Below are 22,684 nucleotides of genomic sequence, written 5' to 3'. Positions count from 1 at the left end.
TAGGACTTGTATGAGGAATTGTGATTTGATCCAAGGTGGAGAATGTAAGGAATGGTGTATTAAATAAAATTGTCCCATATTAGAGAAGTGAATGTCCATACTGGGGTATATTAAGAATGAGGTCTTCCTAATATACACTGAGAACTTTTGAGATAAAATTTCAGATAGATGGGTCCATAAAGCCTGACCCGACCAAATAATGGACTTAGGTGGTAAAGTTAGGGATAATAACGACGTAAACCGGGGGAGCAGCCACCAATAGACACTGCAACCCATCTTTCCTTTAAGAGTAATGGAAATTATACCAGTTGCTCTGTGCATACCTCACACTAAAATACATAAAAATAAACCTATGGCTCATTATCAGTAAATTAGAACAAACACCATGACAACAATAAGTGTTATAAACAAACACTTAAAAGGGCTAAATTGGAGGGGTCAAAAACCCCTTGGCTATCCACTTACCATGTTCTAATTGATTATTACTTGTGATCTTCCCTTGGTGCCCTTCTCTCATCGCAAAATCAGCAGGCTGTTTTCTAAAGTTTGAGTTTGAAGTGTGAGCATAATGTTATCAAGGGCTTACATGTGAGAAACCCTTTATTTATTTGCAAGTCATTTTTTTAAGGAAATTTAAAAGATGCAAAAAATCCATCAAGAAAAAGAATCTATGGATTCGATATAGATCCTGTTTTTGTATTCATTTACAGATCGAAAAGAAATGTTCAAACATTCAAATATTACTTAATACCTCAACTTCTAAATACCTGAAGTACAAAGAACCACCACAAAAACTATTATCCGCATCATAAAACTTTGAGCTCTATATTATGGAAAATAGTAAAAAAAGATAACACATGACACATCAAACAACACATTGTTTCTTTTAGTAATGTCCAAAATATGCATGGTACTCCAGCAAATCGCAAATTATCTCAAAATACTGCAAACAGAAACAAATACTTACCTGCCGCACGGCAACTAGATACTTAATACCCAATAGGCTTCCATGACGAATTTCCCATTCTGGTCTACACTGAACAAATCAAAATATCAGAAGCATAAATACCACAAAACCAGTAATAACAACTAAGTGGAACCAATATACAGCACTAAAAGCATGGCAATGCCATAGCTGACATTTACCTGCATCTTCAGCAAGATGTTCAGTGTTTCATGAACTAAAGTGGGATGCATGTATTTGAACACAACACCCAATGCTTGAGCACAGGTTTCACGTACTGGAGCAACTACCTGATCAGAGACATAATCTCCAAAACTGTACCCATAATAAACAGAAAAAATAATTATTTTATCATATGGAGATGCGTGGAGTTTCATACTAACATCCACATAATTTAGTACTAAGCAAATTAATAAATTAGCATGCCTACTTTTTTGTTTTTTTAATTATTTTGGATAAAAGGCAGACTTGACTAAAAAGAAAGACAAAAAAAGTCATACCGGTCTAGTGACAAGACACACAAGAAACGAATTGCACAATCTTGAAGAAATTCACAATTTTTAAGCCATGAATGCCTAGCCAGTTTAACCAAGTTCATCATATCACTATTTTCAGAGAGCCTTTTCAGCACATCCATTTTCTGAAAGGATCCCTTATTGTCAGACTGGGCCCTTAACTCAGTTGCCTGAGCTGGTTGCTCACATGGCTCCACCTTAACAGAGCTAACATGAAGTTGACCATTAACCTGTCCAGAAGGCGACTTACAACCACTGTCTTCTCCCAGTATACTGACATCAAAATCCCCACTCTTGCTGGCAGAGACCATAGTATCCATAAATGGTTCTCCCTGCATACTGATATCAAAATCCCCACTCTTGCTGGCAGAAACCATAGTATCCATAAATGGAGATGTAACATCTTCAAACTTTGGTTTTTTCAGCTCTGGTTCAGATTCATCAATAGGAACTTGCATATTCAAATCAATCTCTCTGTCTCTCTTCATTGTAGATGACGTCCATTTATTTTCTAATTCCACAAACATTGCACCCTCCAGGCTCAAGTCAGGCATAAATACTCCAGCAGAAACACCTTGATGGGTTAAAATTTCTCTCAAAGCCATCACGCTACCATGGCGTACCTCCCAAACTTGGAAAACAAAAAATTAAAAACAATATTGTAAGACTAAATATCACTTAAAAAGCAATTATAAAAGCATATTATCAATATATATATATATATAGATACATATATACACATAGATAGATAAAGAAAAACAGGACAGCCACTTAAAGGCTACATTGAGAAGGCAGCCTAAGCCTTGCTAGAAATAAAAATAATAGAAGCCAACCTGGATCAAACATATCTAGGATTAGTTCCTCAACGAAGCTATGAAAAGGCCACCGCCCTTCTCCATCATGTTCAACTTTTTCTTCGTGATTATCCAGGTCCAAAAATTCCTGCATAGCTAATAAACATTAAATGCAGAAACTTATTCCCCACAAAGTACGAAACTAGTGAGAAGGAAGAAACCAAATTAATTCTGCAACAGAACAATGGTTAGGAAATTTACACCTGAATATCATAAGATGTTAAACCTCTTAAAACAATAGCAAATGCGAAAATGAATAATTCAATAATGTGTAGAGATCAGCCTGTAAAATCTAGTGAAACCTAGTATCAAATTCCAAACAAACCAGTGCATCAATATCCTAGCTAGTAGAAGAGTAAACCTTCAAGTTGAAAACTTTTGAGCTATCATAAGTTCATGACCAAATTATTCCTATACAAATGTCATTTAAATCATTGATGAACTACGATAATACATAAATAACTAATTATATTTCCTTGTTTCTTCGCCCCTATAATCATCCCCTTCATGATCCTTATCTCCCCTTAACAAGGCCTAATTATAAATAAAAAACTTAAATGATAATTCAAGCAACCTTATCATGAAAACTGCATGCAAAATTTATCCAACAAATACAGCGTGTCCCTTAATTGCCTACACTTGAAGTTTACTCCACAAACTTTTTTAATGACACTCCTTCAAAATATATATTATTCAACACTTCATATTTTATTACAACCAATTAAGAAGTGTTTGTATGAAATGGCATACAACATTCACATCACCTAGCACCAAAAAAATAAATAATAATAATCAGTAGGCAACCTAGTACCTTATTAGTCCCGAATGAGTCAGGACATGCCCCCTTTGGTGGTATATTTTGAGCACATGACACCTCCATATCCCCATTTTCAGACAAACCTTTTGACTGGTCTTTCGAAGTGATTTTTGCTTTTCGTTTTAAAAGATTCAATTCCCTGGGACTTGGCCTTTTTGATAAGACACTAGGAACCATATTTGCAACTAATTGCTGAATACTATGTGATGTATAAACTCTTGGATTAGTCCCATTCCCATGCGAGTTGTGTAAAATAAAGTCTTCATCCTTTATCATATCATTCACATCCATGAACTGCTCACATATATCCAAACCTGTATAATAAACAGTGAGATTTCTATTAGACCCAAGAGATTGAATTGCATGTTAGCACACCATAATTAATGTTCACAATGACTACATTACCGATAAAATAAAACACCACTAACTACATATTCTGGTATTTAACAATGGTCTTCCCCCCTGTTGAGAATATCGCGTTTAAGAATGGGAAAAACAGAACAAACACGGGAAGTCTAAAACAAAATAACCAAGACAAATAACACCGAGAATTAACGTGGTTTGGCTATATGTGCCTAAGTCCACGGGACAGCAACAACAATCTTCCACTATATCAATAATGAGTACAAACAATAATCTTGCCAAGCCTCTAGAATAGACTTGACGAAAAGACCTGAAAGAACAAGAACAAGAAATACACTCTCTCTTTTCTTTTCTCTTGCACACACTTTACCCTTACAATATTCTCTCAATCTAATCCCTTGAGTGGTATACAAAATATTGTTTTGCTCCCAAATTCAAAACTAGTGCAATAGCCCCTTTATATAGACATAATAAAGGTCTTCTACAACCAGGATTATTAATCCTAATTGGAATCTAGTTATGAATCCTTCTCCAATTGAGAAACTAACTCCAAATGGGAAAACAATTTAAATTGGGTACAATTGAGAAAACCACTCTAATTGAGAAAACCACTCCAATTGGGAAAACCACTCAATCTTCTAAGTATATAATTCCTAATAGACTTAGGACAACTCATCATGGCTGGAAAAACCCAACACCCCCTTGGTACAGCACTGCATGGATTCGCAAAACGGTGAGTGATCTAACATATCAAGACTTTTGGCTTCATTGTATCCATCTGTATCAGTACGATATAGAGAATAAAGCTAAGGTTTGTCAGTTGGGTTATACCCAGAGATTGTTCTTTTATATTAAAGAAGCATAAATTACCTGGAAATGGGAAGAAGAAAGCCAAGGTTTTATGGAATCAGTGATTTTGGGTAACATCAATGGAAAGAAATAGGCTGATCTTTGAGGTCCTCACAGACTGCAGGAATAAGGAGTTATGGGATAAAGACCGCAATGGTCGTCATTATGGGCTTCCATTTCCTGAGTTTAGAGATTGTTCTTTTGCAGATATCTGGCTTAACTGAAAAGCTGCTATTTGTTAATTTTACGGAGTTTCGTAGAGGTGTTGAGTTTAGGGTGATCATGCTCACGTTCCTGCTTTGTTTTACTTTATGGACATCTAGTCTGCTCATGAAATTTATTGTTTAGGCATTAAGATTTCGTCTCCTTTCAGAAGAGGGAAAAAAAGGGACTGGACGGCTGTTGTATTCTAGCTGCATAGTTTATATTGGAGTGAGAAAGAGTAGGCTTGCAATGTATCAGCTTTGCTCATGCGGTGATTTGGGTCAATACGATGGAGAATTGGAGATAAACAGAAGGATCTTTGAGGATTTTCTTGAGTTGGTTTCATGGAGCTCTGGGACAGGACTCTGTTTATGGCTGTTCTTTGAACTTGATTCCTCAGAGTTCATGGGAATTTCATTTTCACTGCTTCGGCTTGACTGGAAGGTGGCTGTCCTATAATGGTTTTAGGTCTTTTCCCAGCTGTTTGTGCTGGGTGGTTTTTTTTTCTGTGTGTTTCAGAGTTAGTCCTCGACCGACCTCTTTATTGTTTTTCTTCTTTTTAATACCCGTATCACATATAAGAGAAAAAAGAAAAGAATAAAACTCCAGATTTTAGCCCAAGATTAAAAAGAAAACCCAACAAAGCCTTATCCCACTAAGTGGGGTAGGCTGTATGAATCCACCTAAAAAAGAAAACACATTAAGGAAAAAAATTCCACATTAAAAATCATAATCTGGTGTGTAGGGAGGGGAGTACATGGTCATTGGCTTGCAGGTGGGATTTTGGTGATAGTTCCAATGGGTGGGTGGGTGAATGACATTTGGGTGGTGGTGTGAGTTTGCTAGACAGAGAAAGGTGGGCCCCACTATGCCATGTGGCAGCCAACAAAAGGCCACATCAAGGCCAAACTCAGCAATAAGGAATATGAATCATCAGATATGCAGTTCAGATACATGTCTCCAATCCAATGATAGCTAAACTTATTCTCAAGTGGACAGGGTCTAGTGATTGTCTTTTCCCATCCAATCACTAGAAAACATAATGGTTCAAAGAGCCAATCATCTTATCAGTATTAGTAGATTGAACTTTAAAAATTAACCATTACACTCTCCCCAACAATACACTGTCCACGCTACAAAGACAACAACCTAAAGGGGATTTATCTTTTTTACTTTTTGGCCCCAGTATATTATCAGTGCAAAAAAACTAAACTATTACTAACCTAAACGACGTCGAAGTGTTTGTTTCTGACGAGCCAGTTTCTCGCTTGGGCTCTTCATATGATCATTTGCAACATCATACTCCTGTTCCAAAAATGAAACATCCATTATAAAGAAGAAATGAAGACTCCGACAAAGCATATATTTTTCAATCAGAAAAAAAATAAATAAATAAACCAAATTAGGCCATCCTCTTGCACAAACAAGCATCTGCAATTCAAAAGGCAGTATCCACAATTCTCTATATCTTTTATAAGAAGCCCAGATGTTATTTAAAATCAGAAAAGTGATCCATTCACGAATTATTAAACTGTCAGCCCTTTTAATATATCACTTAATCAGACCACTTATCCTTTCATTTTATGAAACCATATATCACCTAGCACAATCAATGAGCAACATAATTCCTCCTTTTAGAAATTTAGATTTTTTTTTTTTTTTGAAAGGGAGAAATTTAGATATGAATAATCATTAAAATAGATTAAACAAACATAAAATAAAATAGGGAGAGAAGAACTATAACTCCATCTCTGATCTCTTTATTTTGTTTTAATATATCTTGCGTCTAAAATGTGGCACAGATACATAAATAAATAGTTAAAAATGGCTAGACTGGTCTGTTAATGTTTCCCAAGATTATCTTGTCGTAAACATGAACAAACATTAACACACACATAAATGATAGAATTGCAGATTGACATGGACAGTTTAAAGAAACTGCCTATTTAAATTACATAATCAAAAGTGAAATTTAGACATCTTCCCTCTTCACATAAGAGCAATTATGTCAACAAACATACAATAGACACTGCATTACCTGTCCCCCAGATGCAAACAGAGCACCAAACTCCAAAACCTTTTTGAGATCAAAGCTGTTAACAAAATTCAAAGTTAGATAAACAGTCATGCCTACATTACAGGCACAAATCAAAAGCCAACCAAACAAGAGCATTACAAGTGTACAATAATCCCACCTTCTAAATGACGTGCCAGCAACGTTAGAATCAAAAATAGGGAAGGCAACCATATCTTCAATAGAACCAGATATCCCAGCATCAGCCATCTTCGATTTAATACAAGTAAAGAGTTCAATCAAAGAGGTGTGCTTCACATTCTCAGCAATAGCCCCAACAGCATGAGCGGCAGCAACCCTTGTATCCCAGTTTTTGCTACGAAGATATTGGGAAACCTAACCTCGCAAGTTACATAAGTTAAAGACAGATTTTTTCACAAAAAAGAAATTAATAAATTCAAAATGACATAAAACTTTTTACATCAAACAAACCAACCATAGGCCAGAGCATCTATCAACAAAAACCAAAACAAAGAGAAAGTTATACAACAGTTAATGAGAAATCGGTTTCATATATTTTTCTTTCTTTTGAGAGGAAACGCAAAAATCATGGCAGTCAGTTTTAACTCACAGTTGAATAACAGATGAAAGGAATAAATGCAGATGCGTTGTGTTATTCAAAATGGCTGGGACAGGTTTTGAGGTTTTGTGGTATTTCACATTCTCTTAGTAGTTCGTGTACAGTTTGGCATGACTTTGGGTTAGCTGTCCCTTAATAAATGTTTCTTTTTTATTTCGGATTCCTGACAATAGAGATGCTACTGTTGAAGTTCATATTTAATATAAGGCTCTTGTTTAAGTACACTGAAAATAACTTAACTTTACTTGGTGGTGAATGTATAAAGAAAGTGGGAAGATAAATTTTCTTGTAAGACACTAAAGTTGTAAATTTGCTGGTTTATTGGTGTTGTGCGCTAAAGTTGTACATCTATTTGGTATCCATTGTGTCGTGTGCTCAATAGAGTTGTACATTTGCTGGTTTGTTGGAAGGGCTGATTCCACAATCAGAAAAATAGCAAATTTTGCGTGAAAGGCACAACCAGACATTTGGAGGTATTTAAATTAATATATAGGGTTAAAAATACTTTTACTTAGAAATTTATATTAGTGGATGTTAGCTCTTAGCAGCCCTCGTATTCTTTCTTGGATTTCGATCCTTTCATTACCATATATCAGACCATAACCGGTTTCTCCCTATCCCTGAATGAAAACGGAAAAAAGTGAAGCTCTACCTAGCTCTCTAAAAACAAAAAATGGCGAACATGTTTAAGCTTAGTCACCAGAGAAATGAAGTAGTTGTAATGTTGATTTTCAAATAAAACTCAACTTCGTCATTTGTTTAGTTACATTTTCAAGGCAGCAAAGATGCAGATGATATAGTGTGCATGGTGTAACTGCACGAAAAACACCGTGGAAGTCAGTAATACCTTTTTCAACAGAGTGCTCAAGTCCTGAGGATGCGCTTTGGCAATGTCCCCTATCTGCCGAGCAGCTGTAAATCTGGTCGCTTGGGTTGAACCAGCTATCAGGATTGGGTTAAAGACAAAGTCAGTTTGAAACTTTGAAACCAAAATATTGGGAGATTGAGGAAAGGGGGTGATCCGTAACCAAACTAAACAACATGCATTCAACCACAATTTAATTTAATACAGCTTAAAATATAAGCAAAGGAAAAGGTTGAAGGATACTGTCCAAGAGAGTGAGGAGGCGATGGAGACGAGAGGACTGCTGGGCCATAATAGATCATTCCAACTCTTCTTTCCTCGGTGCCAACAATCTAAGTACTAGTAATAAATAATAGTAGTAACGCTGTAAACTCTCTTCTTCTTCTTCGTTGCCGTCGTTTTTCAACAAGTGCGGTCAATGGAACCAAGATATACAATCTTCACAGTTTTTTTTTCCATTACAGAGGAAAACGTGTTTCGGTCCAGACACCAAATGCGTTCCTGACGACCGTGTTTCAGGCCAGACACCAAATGCGTCAGATGTCTGCAAATCCGCACAATTTTTGAAGATTTCAGATAATTTTGAAAAAAAATTAAACAAACCAAGAGGAAGAGGGCAAAGCAAGTGCGAAAGCATTAGATCGAGCCAGCAATAAGCAATCACCACCAGAGGAGGCGATGGCACCGGCAAGACGACTTACCTGAACAAGTGCAAGATAAAGGCAGCCTAGTGTCTCTCCTTCCTTCTTCCACGGTGGCCTTGGTTTCTTCCCCAACCGCGTTTACGGCGACTGCTAATGGTTTTAATTTTTTTAATTCCTTTATTTTTCCGTTGGCTTAGTAGACACGACACGGATCTTGAATTTCCTCTTTTCCACTCTTTTTAAAGACAAATTCGGTTTTCTTTTGGGCTTTTCGGTTGCTGATTCATAATGGGCTTGGTGTTACATTTGGGCTCGATGGGCTGAAATCGGGTTATAACCAACCAAGGCCTAGTTTGTGTGTTCTGTCACCCTGAAAAAGGGTGTATGGCTATTAGTGTGCGTAATATTGAGTTGGGAAAATTAAAATCCCTTGCAGTATTTCTTTATTATTTATATTAAACATCTGTATCTTTTTAAAATTTGATTAAAGTGTTGTGATCAATAATCATTTTTATTTTTATAAATTAAAATAATTTTTGAATTTATCATTTTATCTACATGATGCATTTTTTATTTATTTAGTGGGGATATTAGTAATTAAACTATATTTTCTCCTTTCAAATATGTTTTTTCGATTACGGTTTTTTTTATTTTTTATGCAAACATTTAATATTATTTCTTTTTCCAAATGGTATTTTTCCTTTTCAAATAGTTGGTGATCAACACAAAAGCTCCAGGTAATTTTTTCAACTTTTTTGTGAATTTTTTTTTTGTTTTTGTTTTTTTTTAAGTATAGTTGTTGACGACTTATTATTAGGTACAACACATTACGTATATATTATATGCAGCTACGTTTGAATTTACAAAAAACATTAATTGGTACATTTATTTGCAATTTTAGTACGTTTGAGTTGATACATATTGTTAATATTGGTACATTATTCTTATTTTGGTACGTTTTATTTTGTACACATTGTGTATTGGTACATTTATATTATTCTCAATCCTATTTTCACTTAACGTACTACAAAAAAAAAAAAAAAAATTATTTCGGTACGTTTGATTTTGGGGGATTTAAAAATATTTTAAACTATTTTGGAAAGAAAATATCTTAAGTTGTAGATAATTATTGCTAAATTGTAGCATTATTGTGAAAATAAATTGAATCCAACCAACTTTTTTTTTTTCACAATTATCTCTAACATATGAGAGTGTAATCAAAATGCTAGATTATAGGAAATTTGTTACAATATAATGTGCATATAGCACCAAAATTATGACAAAAAAAAAGTTTAATCAAATCACAAAAAGGCATGGATGTTTGATGTAAAAAGTTCAAAATTGAGGCGCCTATATCAAAAGATCCCAATATTGAGTTTGATTCCCTTTAGGTAAAAAAACTTGAGTTTTACGAGAACATTCCAATTTTTGAGTTCAATATGTTAAATTTATGTGCTTAATTTCTATACGAATAAAAGTCAAACATTTGAAAAATTAGAAAAGAAAATGATTATATAGTTGTTTAAATTATAACGTAAATGATATTATTGTGACTGGCATATTTTAACGGTTCCACAAACATCTTGCAACAAAAGGTTGATTTTCAAATGGATGAGCCGTTCTAATTTTGGGTACTTCACTTTTGGAGGTTACAGTCTAGTGATTTGGCAAAGTAAAGAAACAAAAGCCGGTTGCAACGTGCAAGGTCTAATGTTTGTTAAGGTTGAGTAGGTGATAGAATTTTTACTATATGTGAAAATAAGAATAAAAACACCTAAAAATACTTGCAAGAGAATAAGATATTGTGGTATAAACGGCTCAAGTAATGTCGTTCTCCACATGATTATTTAAAATAATTTATGTTAAAACCAAATCTTAATTAATTATTTAAAACAAAGTTCAGAAAAAGATTGATTTTGGAATTTAAAATAATAAAAACGAATTTTAATAAAAAAAAATTAAATAAATCGGCAAGGAAACAATTTTTAAGGAAACCAAATTGAAAACAAATAATTTTGAAAAACAATGGTAAAAGGACACTAGGTTTCTGTCATCACCTTAACAATCCTATGTAGTTTTACCGATTACTTATGAATGACGCATACAACTTTAATGGTTAGGTTTTCCTTATACCTACTCTAATTGTGGCATTTAGATCAAATATATTAAACAAGTTAGAACATATATTAAACATGCAACTCAAGTTAGAACATATATTAAACATGCAACTCATGTGTGGCATTGAGATCAAATATAAACATGCATGATTCATTACACTTTGTAAAACCATTTGAAAAACCATGCAACCCTTAAAATGTGGCATTCGCCCGAAATGAACTTACAGTTATTAACTACAAGAAGCATTCCTTAATTTCAGGGTGATATTCCAACATAAATTGCATCCGATTACTTATCAAAACATCCTAATGGTCGAGAAGCATTAAGACACAATGACAATTTAAATACAGTGATTAATATTTCAAAGTATGTATGTATAATATCATAAGCAATTGAATAAAGACTACGTAGGGTTCGTTGACACACCCCGACCGAGATCGGAGCGTGCTGGCCGTCACACAAAGGTGACGTAGCCATGTGCACGTGCGGAAGCTAAAGTAGTAATATGAAAGTACGAATAATAAAAAAAAACTAGCATACAAGTACTAGAATGAATGCTAGTTAGTGCGATACAAATTCAGAGCAAGTCTATAGCAGTCCAATTAAAACAACAACGGTAGTACGCCCGAAGGCGACCCTACAATGGGGAGTGTCTGTCAGAACGCCGAAAAGCTCTCAAGGGAAACCACCGCAACGGCTAAGCAACTAGAACCTGGAGGGGCGCAAAACAAAAACGTGAGTGGGCAAAAACAAAGCTCTTTGAAAACCATTTCATAAAATACTTTCTAACCCCTCGCCGTAAAACCTGTATACTTCCCAGAAAATAAACATATGTACGTATGTGTAAACATGCAAAACATGCTCAAGGGTATACCAATCATGCTCAAGATATGCCATGCCAAAATCTCAAAGTGATATGCAAGTGCCCAGGTATAATCATAATCAATATCATGTAATCAGGCAGCCGGAGTCACCTACGTGACCTGTACGGCTACATCTAGAGCTCAAATCTCAATCTCAATATCTAAACCTGCCCACGAGTCGGAACCACCTAAAGTGGTCTGTACGACAAGCCTGGGTGTAACATATATATACGCTCTAGTGCTACGATCACGTGAAGGTTGTGCGAATAATCGCGGGTCACCTACGAGTCGGAACCACCTATCGTGGTCTGTACGACAGGCCTATGCACCTAGCTTGGATCCAAGCTGAGCGTATGGTGCGGGAGGTGAACAACACGTGAAGGACTGTGCCCTACTCTGGGCGGGAGCACTAACACCGGGGTGCAGGTTATGAGCTCTCTAAGCATCTCTAACCACTATTTAATGCAATCGTTAAATAACGCTTACCTGGTACTTACCTATGCCTCCACAGCACCCACATATAAATATGTATATGCATGCCACTACTAATGAATGTGATGATGCATAAACGTTAATAATAACATGCATGGCATAAGGCAAATAACCCTTTTAAATCAATTTCTGGGAATATAAATGTATATAGGTATATACGGAAAACAAAAGCCCACTCACTGGTATGTAGAAGGGTCGTAGCCCCCCTGTCTCGCGTGTGCACGCTCGTCCTCTGGGTACGTGTCACCTAAATGCGAAACAACTATAAAAACGTTAACTTTAAAGCACATAACCCGTTTCTCGTAATAACTTCTCATACATTGCTCAAAATGGACAAATGAATATACCAACGTGCTCTACACAACCTCAGGATCACAACCATATTTTTAAAATAATTTTTGGACCCCGCACGCGCCCCCACGCGCCAGCACAGGCACGGACCTACGCGCCCCCCACGCGCGGCCACGTGCCAGGCACACTGACGGTGTCAACAGACGCCGTCAGGAATATTCCGTTAAACTGACGGAATATTCCGTCAAATCTAACCGGATACCGTCACTGCCGTTAGGAATATTCCGTCAAACTTGACGGAATATTCCCCTTTCTTCTCCGGCCTACCCTCGCCGGACTCCGGTCGCCGGAAACTGGGAAAAACTTTAAACTAACTATTCTCCTTCGTTTCTCAACCGTTTTCTATGATTCTTGGACCAAAAGAAAGCCCTAAACTAGTAGAATCACGTTGGACCACTTTTAAAGGCTAAAAGTTACGCGATCATACCTGTCTCAAAACTCAAAAACCGGCCAACTTCGAACTAGGCCTTCCCGACGTCCAAATTCGTCCAACGAGCTACTCCGACGCTCCTTAGGACCTCACCAACACACCTACAAGCTTCAAATGTCCAAAAACTAAGTAAATTAATGTTGCATGAACAGTGCTCAAAACGGACCTCGCGATATCGACGTGAAAACGTCGAAGTTCTTACCTGAAAATGCTATGGTCGTGCTCGCCTCGACCTCACGAGTCGAATGGTGTCCTTAGTTTCCTCGATCTGTCACGGTTTGAGGGGTATATGTGTTGGTCCGTACGTTTTTAGGAAGAAGAAGAAGGGTAGAGGACTCGGGAGAGAGAGAAGACAGAGGGAGAGAGAGAAGGATAGTGTCTGTGTGTGTGTGGGAGTGTGTGAGGTTCCAAACACATGCCACAACACAACAAACAACCAAAACGTGACGAAAGCACACTAGGGGTAAAATTGTAATTTCATACGTACATTTCGGTATTTCCGGGACGGGATGTCACAACCTTCCCACCTTAAAAGAATTTCGTCCCGAAATTCAAAACAACCAAATAACAACCCCTAGTGGTTAAAGAACAACCGGGGATACAAATCCCTCATCCGATCTTCTGTCTCCCACGTAGCTTCCTCAACTGAATGGTTCCTCCACAAAACCTTCACTAAATTCACTGTCTTGTTCCTCAAAACCTTCTCTTTCCAATCAATGATCGTCACCGGTTCCTCATCATACGTCAGATCTGGGTTAATCTCAAGCGGTTGAGGAGGTATCACGTGAGATGGATCAGCAACATAGTGTCGGAGCATAGACACGTGAAAAACATTATGCACTCTAGCCAACTCCGGAGGCAACTCCAACCTGTAAGCTACCTCACCAACTCGTTCGGTGACCATGTATGGTCCGATGTACCTAGGACTCAGTTTCCCCTTCTTTCCGAACCGCACAACACCTCTCCACGGTGAAAGCTTCAGAAATACCCAATCTCCGACCTCATATGTTCTGTCCGTAGCACGCTGATCCGCTAGACTCTTCTGCCTGTCCTGAGCTGCTTTCAGGTTAGACTTAATCACCTGAACATTCTGAGTAGTCTCCTCGACAATCTCTGGACCCACTAAAACTCTTTCTCCAACCTCTGACCAACATAACGGTGTGCGACAAGCTCTGCCATACAAGGCCTCAAATGGCGCCATGCCAATGCTCGAATGAAAACTGTTGTTGTAAGCAAATTCCATCAAATCCAATCTTTGATGCCAAGCGTCACCAAACTGCAACACCGAAGCTCGCAGCATATCCTCCAAGGTCTGAATAGTTCTCTCTGACTGTCCGTCTGTCTGTGGATGATACGCCGTGCTGTAAAGTAATCTCGTGCCCAAAGCTTCCTGGAAAGCTACCCAAAACTTCGACGTAAATCGTGGATCTCGATCCGAAACAATACTCACTGGGACACCGTGGTACTTTACAACCTTCGAAATGAATAACTCCGCTAAACGGCTCAGAGAATACTTCTCTCTCACAGGAATAAAATGAGCCGACTTAGTGAGTCGATCGACGATCACCCAAATGCCGTCAAAGCCATTATGTGTACGTGGGAACTTGTACACAAAATCCATGGTGATATTTTCCCATTTCCACTCTGGAACGGGAAGCGGCTGCAACAACCCAAACGGCTTCTTCCTTTCTGCTTTAACTTGCTGACAAACAGCACACCTGCTCACATACTCGGCTATCTCCCTCTTCATACCCGGCCAATAATAAAACGGTCGAATGGTATGATACATTTTAGTAGCTCCTGGGTGCATGGCATAAGCCGAGATATGTGCTTCATCGAGAATTTCTTTCTTCAACTCCACACTCTTAGGCACAAACATTCTACCTTCTAGCATCAACATGCCATCCGAAACCCGAACTCTGAGGTCCCGCCTCCTTCCTTGCTCTCGAGCTTGAATAAGTTCTTGAGTCTCCTGGTCAGTTACTTGGGCTTCAAGCACCCGATCAACAAGTATCGGCCTAACTTGGAAATTAGCAAGTAATGCCACATCTCGATCTTCGGCTTCTAGCCTTACCCCCGTAGTACGCAAGTCCACCAAAAGAGGAGCACGACTAGCGTACAACGCATTAATACGGCCCTGTGACTTCCTGCTAAGTGCATCAGCCACTACGTTCGCACGACCAGGATGATAATCAATCGTGCAATCGTAATCGCTGAGCAACTCCAACCACCTCCGCTGACGAAGATTGAGTTCCTTCTGAGTAAAGAGATACTGGAGACTCTTGTGATCCGTAAAGATCTTGCACTTTTCTCCGTAAAGATAGTGCCTCCACAACTTTAACGCAAAAATGATAGCGGCCAACTCCAAATCATGTGTAGGGTAATTCCTCTCATGAGGTTTCAACTGCCGCGAAGCATAAGCAATCACCCTACCATGCTGCATTAATACACATCCCAAACCATTCAAGGAAGCATCGCTGTAAACCTCGAAATCACCACTATCGTCTGGGAGTGCCAAAACAGGTGCATGAGTGAGACAATGCTTCAACTGTTGGAAACTCCGCTCGCACCTATCATCCCACTCAAATTTGACATCCTTCCTCGTTAACCTCGTCAACGGCAAGGCAATCACCGAAAAATCCTTAACGAACCTCCGATAATACCCTGCCAAACCAAGGAAACTTCTCACTTCGGTGACGGTTCGCGGTTGCTCCCAACTCTCTACCGCTGCAACCTTCTGAGGGTCAACCAAAATACCCTGAGCAGAAATGACGTGTCCCAAGAACGCAACTTGGTCTAACCAGAACTGGCACTTGCTAAACTTAGCATATAACTGGTGTTCCCTCAACCTTTTCAACACCAAAGTAAGATGTCGAACATGCTCCGCTTTCGACTTAGAATACACCAGAATATCGTCAATGAAGACAATGACGAATCTATCCAAGTAAGGCTGGAATACTCGGTTCATCAAATCCATAAAGGCGGCTGGTGCATTCGTCAATCCAAATGGCATAACCAGAAACTCGTAATGACCGTAACGAATCCTGAACGCCGTCTTAGGGACATCATCCCTACTGATCTTCAGCTGATAGTAACCAGACCTCAAGTCTATCTTAGAGAACACGCAAGCACCTCTCAGCTGATCAAACAAATCATCGATACGAGGCAATGGATAACGGTTTTTAATCGTCACCCGATTGAGTTGCCTGTAGTCGATGCACAGTCTCAAAGTTCCATCCTTCTTCCTCACAAACAACACTGGAGCACCCCAAGGCGAAGTACTAGGCTGGATAAATCCCTTATCTACTAACTCTTGCAGCTGAACTTTCAATTCCCTTAACTCCACAGGAGCCATACGATAAGGAGTTAAAGAAATAGGATTGGTACCTGGAATCAACTCAATGGTGAACTCTACGTCTCGATCTGGGGGTAACCCAGGTAAATCCTCAGGAAATACATCAGGGAAGTGTCTGACCACTCTCACATCCTCTATTCTGCTAGTAACAACCTCATCCAGCACCACATGAGCCAGATACCCCTGACAACCCTTAGTTAACAACTTTTTCGCTCGTAGCGCCGAAATAACGCCATATCTCACCCCACTCTGCTCACCCACGAAAGTAACCACAGGTAGTCCAGGTCGGTGAAACGTAACTACTTTCCCGTAACAGTCAATGTTGGCACGATAGAAGTGCAACCAGTCCGTGCCCAGAATCACATCAAAGTCCACAATATCTAACGGGATAAGATCGGCTGACAAAGCAACACCCTCTACGATCACTGGACACCCCGGGTACACACAATCTACAACGCAACTCTCTCCCCTAGGCATAACAAACTCTAAATCATACCCTAGGGGTGTGGGGCGAGGTTGCGTCGCTTGAGCAAATGTATGAGAAATTACGGAATGTGTAGCTCCACAATCAATTAAGACTCTAGCAAAACAACCAAGAATGTTCAACGTACCCATAATCAAGTCTGGGTTGTTCTGAGCGTCCTGCAGAGAAATATTGTGAAGACGCCCCTGTCCCTGCTGACGCCCACCGCGGCCTCGGCTCGCCTGAACACCGCGTCCCTGAGCACCACGCCCCTGACTGGGCTGGCCTGACTGTCTCGAAGATCCTGCACTGCTAGTGGCAATCTCCCCCTGCTGATACTGTCCTCCCTGATACCACTGTGAACCACCCGCTGGGGCTGGAGGATACGGCATATAGCCGCCTGAATACTGGGGATAGCCACCCTGGGAATAGGGATCCTGAGGGTACTGATACTGCCCCGGAGCATAAGGGACAGCATCACCCTGATAGTGGTAAGCACCACCTCGACCCGTCTGGCCGTAACTACTAGGACCCTGGATCTGCTGGAGTGGTGCAGGCGGTGGCATAAAGGTCTGCTGTGGTTTCTGCTGCTGCTGACCCTGGGGACAATTTGCCGCTATATGTCCCACCTGTCCACATGTGAAACAACCGTTGCTACCACGTCTACACTCACCGAAATGTCGGTTGTTACACCTGCGGCAAATAGGGGCTCTGCCTCGCCCACCATCGCCCTGCCTCTGGCCTCTAGCGCCACCAGAAAATCTACCTCCACGACCCTGCCCAGTGGCACTGAAGCCACCACTCGAAGAACTAGAACTAGCTCCACCTCTCTTGAAGTTCTGAGTCTGTCGGGGCCCGAGCGATGCCTGACCTTTGCCTTTGTCATCTTTCTTCTGGTTGCCGTCCTTCTCTTCATCCGTATCGCTCGACATATTCTCGGAATCCTCGATCCTCAACAGTATCTCATAGAAGTCCCGATAAGTCTCGCTGTGGACCGTAGACGCCATAGAACGCCACTTCTTCCTTGTGCCCAGACGGAAAAGACGGAGCATCTCCGCCGGATTACCAGCGACATCAGGGTGATAACGGGACAAGTCCGTAAACTTACGGTAGTACTCATTCGCTGACATCTTCCGCTGTTTCAGTTCGGAAAACTCCTGCTTCTTGCGGTCAATGTACTCAGGGGGTACATATCTTCTCCTAAACAACCCCGTAAACACGTTCCAATCAATCCTCTGATCCGGAGTCAACCTACGGAGCTCCTGCTCCCACCAAGCTGCCGACTCCGTATCTAGAAACCAAGCGGTCGTCTCGACCCACCTCTCCATAGGCAAGTTCCCCTGATTATGTAGCACCCGGAAAGTCTTCTCTATGTGTTCTAGCCAGCGCTCTGCACTCTCGGGTCCCTCACTGCCCTTAAACTTATCCAACTTCAGATTGTACATGGTCTCCAGAGGAGTCCTCTGGGGAGGGCGCATCACTGCCTGAAGGGCTGTAGCAAAAGCTTCCCCCAGCTGAGTAATATCGGGAAACATAGGCTCAGAAGAGCGACGGGGTTCCCGACGAGGCGGCATAGTTCTGACAGAAGACATCAAAATTATTAGAATACTCACAAGGACACAGGACTGCCAAACCTAGGCTCTGATACCAAACTGACACACCCCGACCGAGATCGGAGCGTGCTGGCCGTCACACAAAGGTGACGTAGCCATGTGCACGTGCGGAAGCTAAAGTAGTAATATGAAAGTACGAATAATAAAAAAAAACTAGCATACAAGTACTAGAATGAGTGCTAGTTAGTGCGATACAAATTCAGAGCAGGTCTATAGCAGTCCAATTAAAACAACAACGGTAGTACGCCCGAAGGCGACCCTACAATGGGGAGTGTCTGTCAGAACGCCGAAAAGCTCTCAAGGGAAACCACCGCAACGGCTAAGCAACTAGAACCTGGAGGGGCGCAAAACAAAAACGTGAGTGGGCAAAAACAAAGCTCTTTGAAAACCATTTCATAAAATACTTTCTAACCCCTCGCCGTAAAACCTGTATACTTCCCAGAAAATAAACATATGTACGTATGTGTAAACATGCAAAACATGCTCAAGGGTATACCAATCATGCTCAAGATATGCCATGCCAAAATCTCAAAGTGATATGCAAGTGCCCAGGTATAATCATAATCAATATCATGTAATCAGGCAGCCGGAGTCACCTACGTGACCTGTACGGCTACATCTAGAGCTCAAATCTCAATCTCAATATCTAAACCTGCCCACGAGTCGGAACCACCTAAAGTGGTCTGTACGACAAGCCTGGGTGTAACATATATATACGCTCTAGTGCTACGATCACGTGAAGGTTGTGCGAATAATCGCGGGTCACCTACGAGTCGGAACCACCTATCGTGGTCTGTACGACAGGCCTATGCACCTAGCTTGGATCCAAGCTGAGCGTATGGTGCGGGAGGTGAACAACACGTGAAGGACTGTGCCCTACTCTGGGCGGGAGCACTAACACCGGGGTGCAGGTTATGAGCTCTCTAAGCATCTCTAACCACTATTTAATGCAATCGTTAAATAACGCTTACCTGGTACTTACCTATGCCTCCACAGCACCCACATATAAATATGTATATGCATGCCACTACTAATGAATGTGATGATGCATAAACGTTAATAATAACATGCATGGCATAAGGCAAATAACCCTTTTAAATCAATTTCTGGGAATATAAATGTATATAGGTATATACGGAAAACAAAAGCCCACTCACTGGTATGTAGAAGGGTCGTAGCCCCCCTGTCTCGCGTGTGCACGCTCGTCCTCTGGGTACGTGTCACCTAAATGCGAAACAACTATAAAAACGTTAACTTTAAAGCACATAACCCGTTTCTCGTAATAACTTCTCATACATTGCTCAAAATGGACAAATGAATATACCAACGTGCTCTACACAACCTCAGGATCACAACCATATTTTTAAAATAATTTTTGGACCCCGCACGCGCCCCCACGCGCCAGCACAGGCACGGACCTACGCGCCCCCCACGCGCGGCCACGTGCCAGGCACACTGACGGTGTCAACAGACGCCGTCAGGAATATTCCGTTAAACTGACGGAATATTCCGTCAAATCTAACCGGATACCGTCACTGCCGTTAGGAATATTCCGTCAAACTTGACGGAATATTCCCCTTTCTTCTCCGGCCTACCCTCGCCGGACTCCGGTCGCCGGAAACTGGGAAAAACTTTAAACTAACTATTCTCCTTCGTTTCTCAACCGTTTTCTATGATTCTTGGACCAAAAGAAAGCCCTAAACTAGTAGAATCACGTTGGACCACTTTTAAAGGCTAAAAGTTACGCGATCATACCTGTCTCAAAACTCAAAAACCGGCCAACTTCGAACTAGGCCTTCCCGACGTCCAAATTCGTCCAACGAGCTACTCCGACGCTCCTTAGGACCTCACCAACACACCTACAAGCTTCAAATGTCCAAAAACTAAGTAAATTAATGTTGCATGAACAGTGCTCAAAACGGACCTCGCGATATCGACGTGAAAACGTCGAAGTTCTTACCTGAAAATGCTATGGTCGTGCTCGCCTCGACCTCACGAGTCGAATGGTGTCCTTAGTTTCCTCGATCTGTCACGGTTTGAGGGGTATATGTGTTGGTCCGTACGTTTTTAGGAAGAAGAAGAAGGGTAGAGGACTCGGGAGAGAGAGAAGACAGAGGGAGAGAGAGAAGGATAGTGTCTGTGTGTGTGTGGGAGTGTGTGAGGTTCCAAACACATGCCACAACACAACAAACAACCAAAACGTGACGAAAGCACACTAGGGGTAAAATTGTAATTTCATACGTACATTTCGGTATTTCCGGGACGGGATGTCACATTCGTGACCTCTCCCTAGCAAAAGAGAATTAATTACTGTGAGAACCTGTATTTTTAAAATACTTATAGTAATTACGTGTTAATTATTCTAGTTAGTTTCATTGAACTTTGTAATATAAATTGTTTAGATATTTTCCTTTGGTAATTTATAAATTATTTTATGCAGTGTTTTATACTTAAATGGATATTTCGAAGTGACCTTGGTATCCAATTCCATCACATTAGTTTGGGCCCAATTAGTTACCCTTACCAACGGTTAGTTAACCTTACTAATGTCAGCCGCTTCCAATTCTTCTTAACTTCGTATTTCTTCTCTTCTTATGTCCACGACCAAGTGTAATGGTCTGAGGCCTTCTCATTTTTGTTTCTCCATTTGAATGACAGCTCCTGCTCTCTAGCATCTAATATCCCATATGCTATTATTATATATTATATTTTAAGTACTTATCACCATATGTTTAGTCGGTTGGGATGCCTATATATATATATATATATATATATATATATGTATAAACCGATTCTTTCACAATTTATTATATCACCTCCGATTCACTTCATTCCCTAAAGGCAGATTAAGACTAAGGCTACTCTCAATAAGCAAGGAAAGAGATATTCAATCAACCAAGCAAAAAACCGATACTGCTACCACACACACACACACATATATATATATTAGTATCTGATCTCTAGTTTCTAATGTTCATTAATTAAGACCTTATCAGTTTTCAGATTTTGATCAAAATCTCTAGTAATAGTATATTAATGAATTACATGTCTGTTACATAATTTTTTTAAATAAAACTTAGTAATTGATTTAGAGTTTTAATACTCACACCCTTATTAAACTCCTAATTAATTTTCAATTCAAACACTTCCAAAATATAAAAAGTAAAATTAGAATAAGTTTTTACCCATTAAATTTTTATCTTATATGTACCCATTCATATAATTTTTTCAATTTTTCCTAATCTTAAATGTACCCATTCTTAAATATACCAATTTGTTGTATGAAAAATGTACCTTTTTTTTATATAAAATTCATTCAATCTTTTCTCTAATCCATTTTTTAAACTTATAAGAGTACATTCTATTTCATTGATTTGAGAATGTATCCATGTCAAGTTTAATAGAAGAAATTTAATAATGTTATTAAGCCTAATATTATTTTTCATTTTTCGTGTTTTTGAAAAATGTACCCATGTTTTGGTACAATAATATTTTGGTTAGGTTTGATGAACATACCAATGTATATATATACCCAATATATTGGAGAGTATAATTTATCTTTAATATTTTTTTAATCCCATAAACTATGGATTTTATATAAAATCTCATTGATATAAATAACTACAAATTTTATTTGTAATTTAAAAATATTATAACTTACATAGAAATACATTATTACATTAATATCAGAGACTTCGATCAAAAACTAAAAACCACAAAGGTTTCAGTCAAAGAACATTAGAAGTTAGGGACCTCATCCAAATTATTAATGTATTTATATGTAGGTTATAATATTCTTTGACCGAAACTTTTATGGTTTTTAATTTTTAATCGAAGTCCCTAACATTAATGCAATAATGTATTTCTATGTAGGTTATAATATTTTTAAATTACAAATAAAATTTGTAGTTATTTATATTAATTAGATTTTATATAAAACCCATAATTTATGGGATTAAAATATTAAAAATGAACTATACTCTCCAATGTATTGTGTGTGTGTGTGTGTGTGTGTGTGTGTGTGTGGGTGCGTTCATCAAAACTAACCAAAAAATTGTTGTACCAAAACATAGGTACATTTTTCAAAAAAAAAAAAAAATGAAGATATTAGGCTTAATAACATTATTAAATTTTTTCTATTAAACTTGACATGGATACATTCTCAAATCAATGAAATAGAATGTACCTATATAATTTTAAAAAATGGATTAGAGAAAAGATTGAATGAATTTTATATATAAAAAGAAGGGATACGTTTTATATTAAAAAA

General features: G+C 39.1%; 1 protein-coding gene across 2 annotated transcripts in view; it reads right to left on the bottom strand.

Annotated features, from left to right (window-relative positions):
* Positions 1-8,922, bottom strand: part of LOC137716412 (TATA-binding protein-associated factor BTAF1) — a 28,124-nt gene extending 19,202 nt beyond the window's left edge. For both annotated transcript variants that reach the window (XM_068455862.1, XM_068455860.1), the window contains exons 1-11: positions 8,787-8,922; positions 8,329-8,629; positions 8,068-8,162; positions 6,762-6,976; positions 6,605-6,659; positions 5,790-5,871; positions 3,145-3,464; positions 2,313-2,421; positions 1,465-2,110; positions 1,147-1,279; positions 968-1,036 (exon numbers count right to left, since the gene is read on the bottom strand). In XM_068455862.1, coding sequence (XP_068311963.1) covers positions 968-1,036; positions 1,147-1,279; positions 1,465-2,110; positions 2,313-2,421; positions 3,145-3,464; positions 5,790-5,871; positions 6,605-6,659; positions 6,762-6,976; positions 8,068-8,162; positions 8,329-8,377 — 1,773 coding nt within the window. In that variant the 5' untranslated portion in view covers positions 8,378-8,629; positions 8,787-8,922. The remainder of the gene's footprint in view (positions 1-967; positions 1,037-1,146; positions 1,280-1,464; positions 2,111-2,312; positions 2,422-3,144; positions 3,465-5,789; positions 5,872-6,604; positions 6,660-6,761; positions 6,977-8,067; positions 8,163-8,328; positions 8,630-8,786) is intronic.
* Positions 8,923-22,684: the final 13,762 nt, after the last annotated feature.

The sequence above is a fragment of the Pyrus communis genome, chromosome 14, assembly GCF_963583255.1.
Source record: "Pyrus communis chromosome 14, drPyrComm1.1, whole genome shotgun sequence".
Taxonomy (NCBI): Eukaryota; Viridiplantae; Streptophyta; class Magnoliopsida; order Rosales; family Rosaceae; genus Pyrus; species Pyrus communis.
This window is presented reverse-complemented; position numbering and strand designations above follow the sequence as displayed.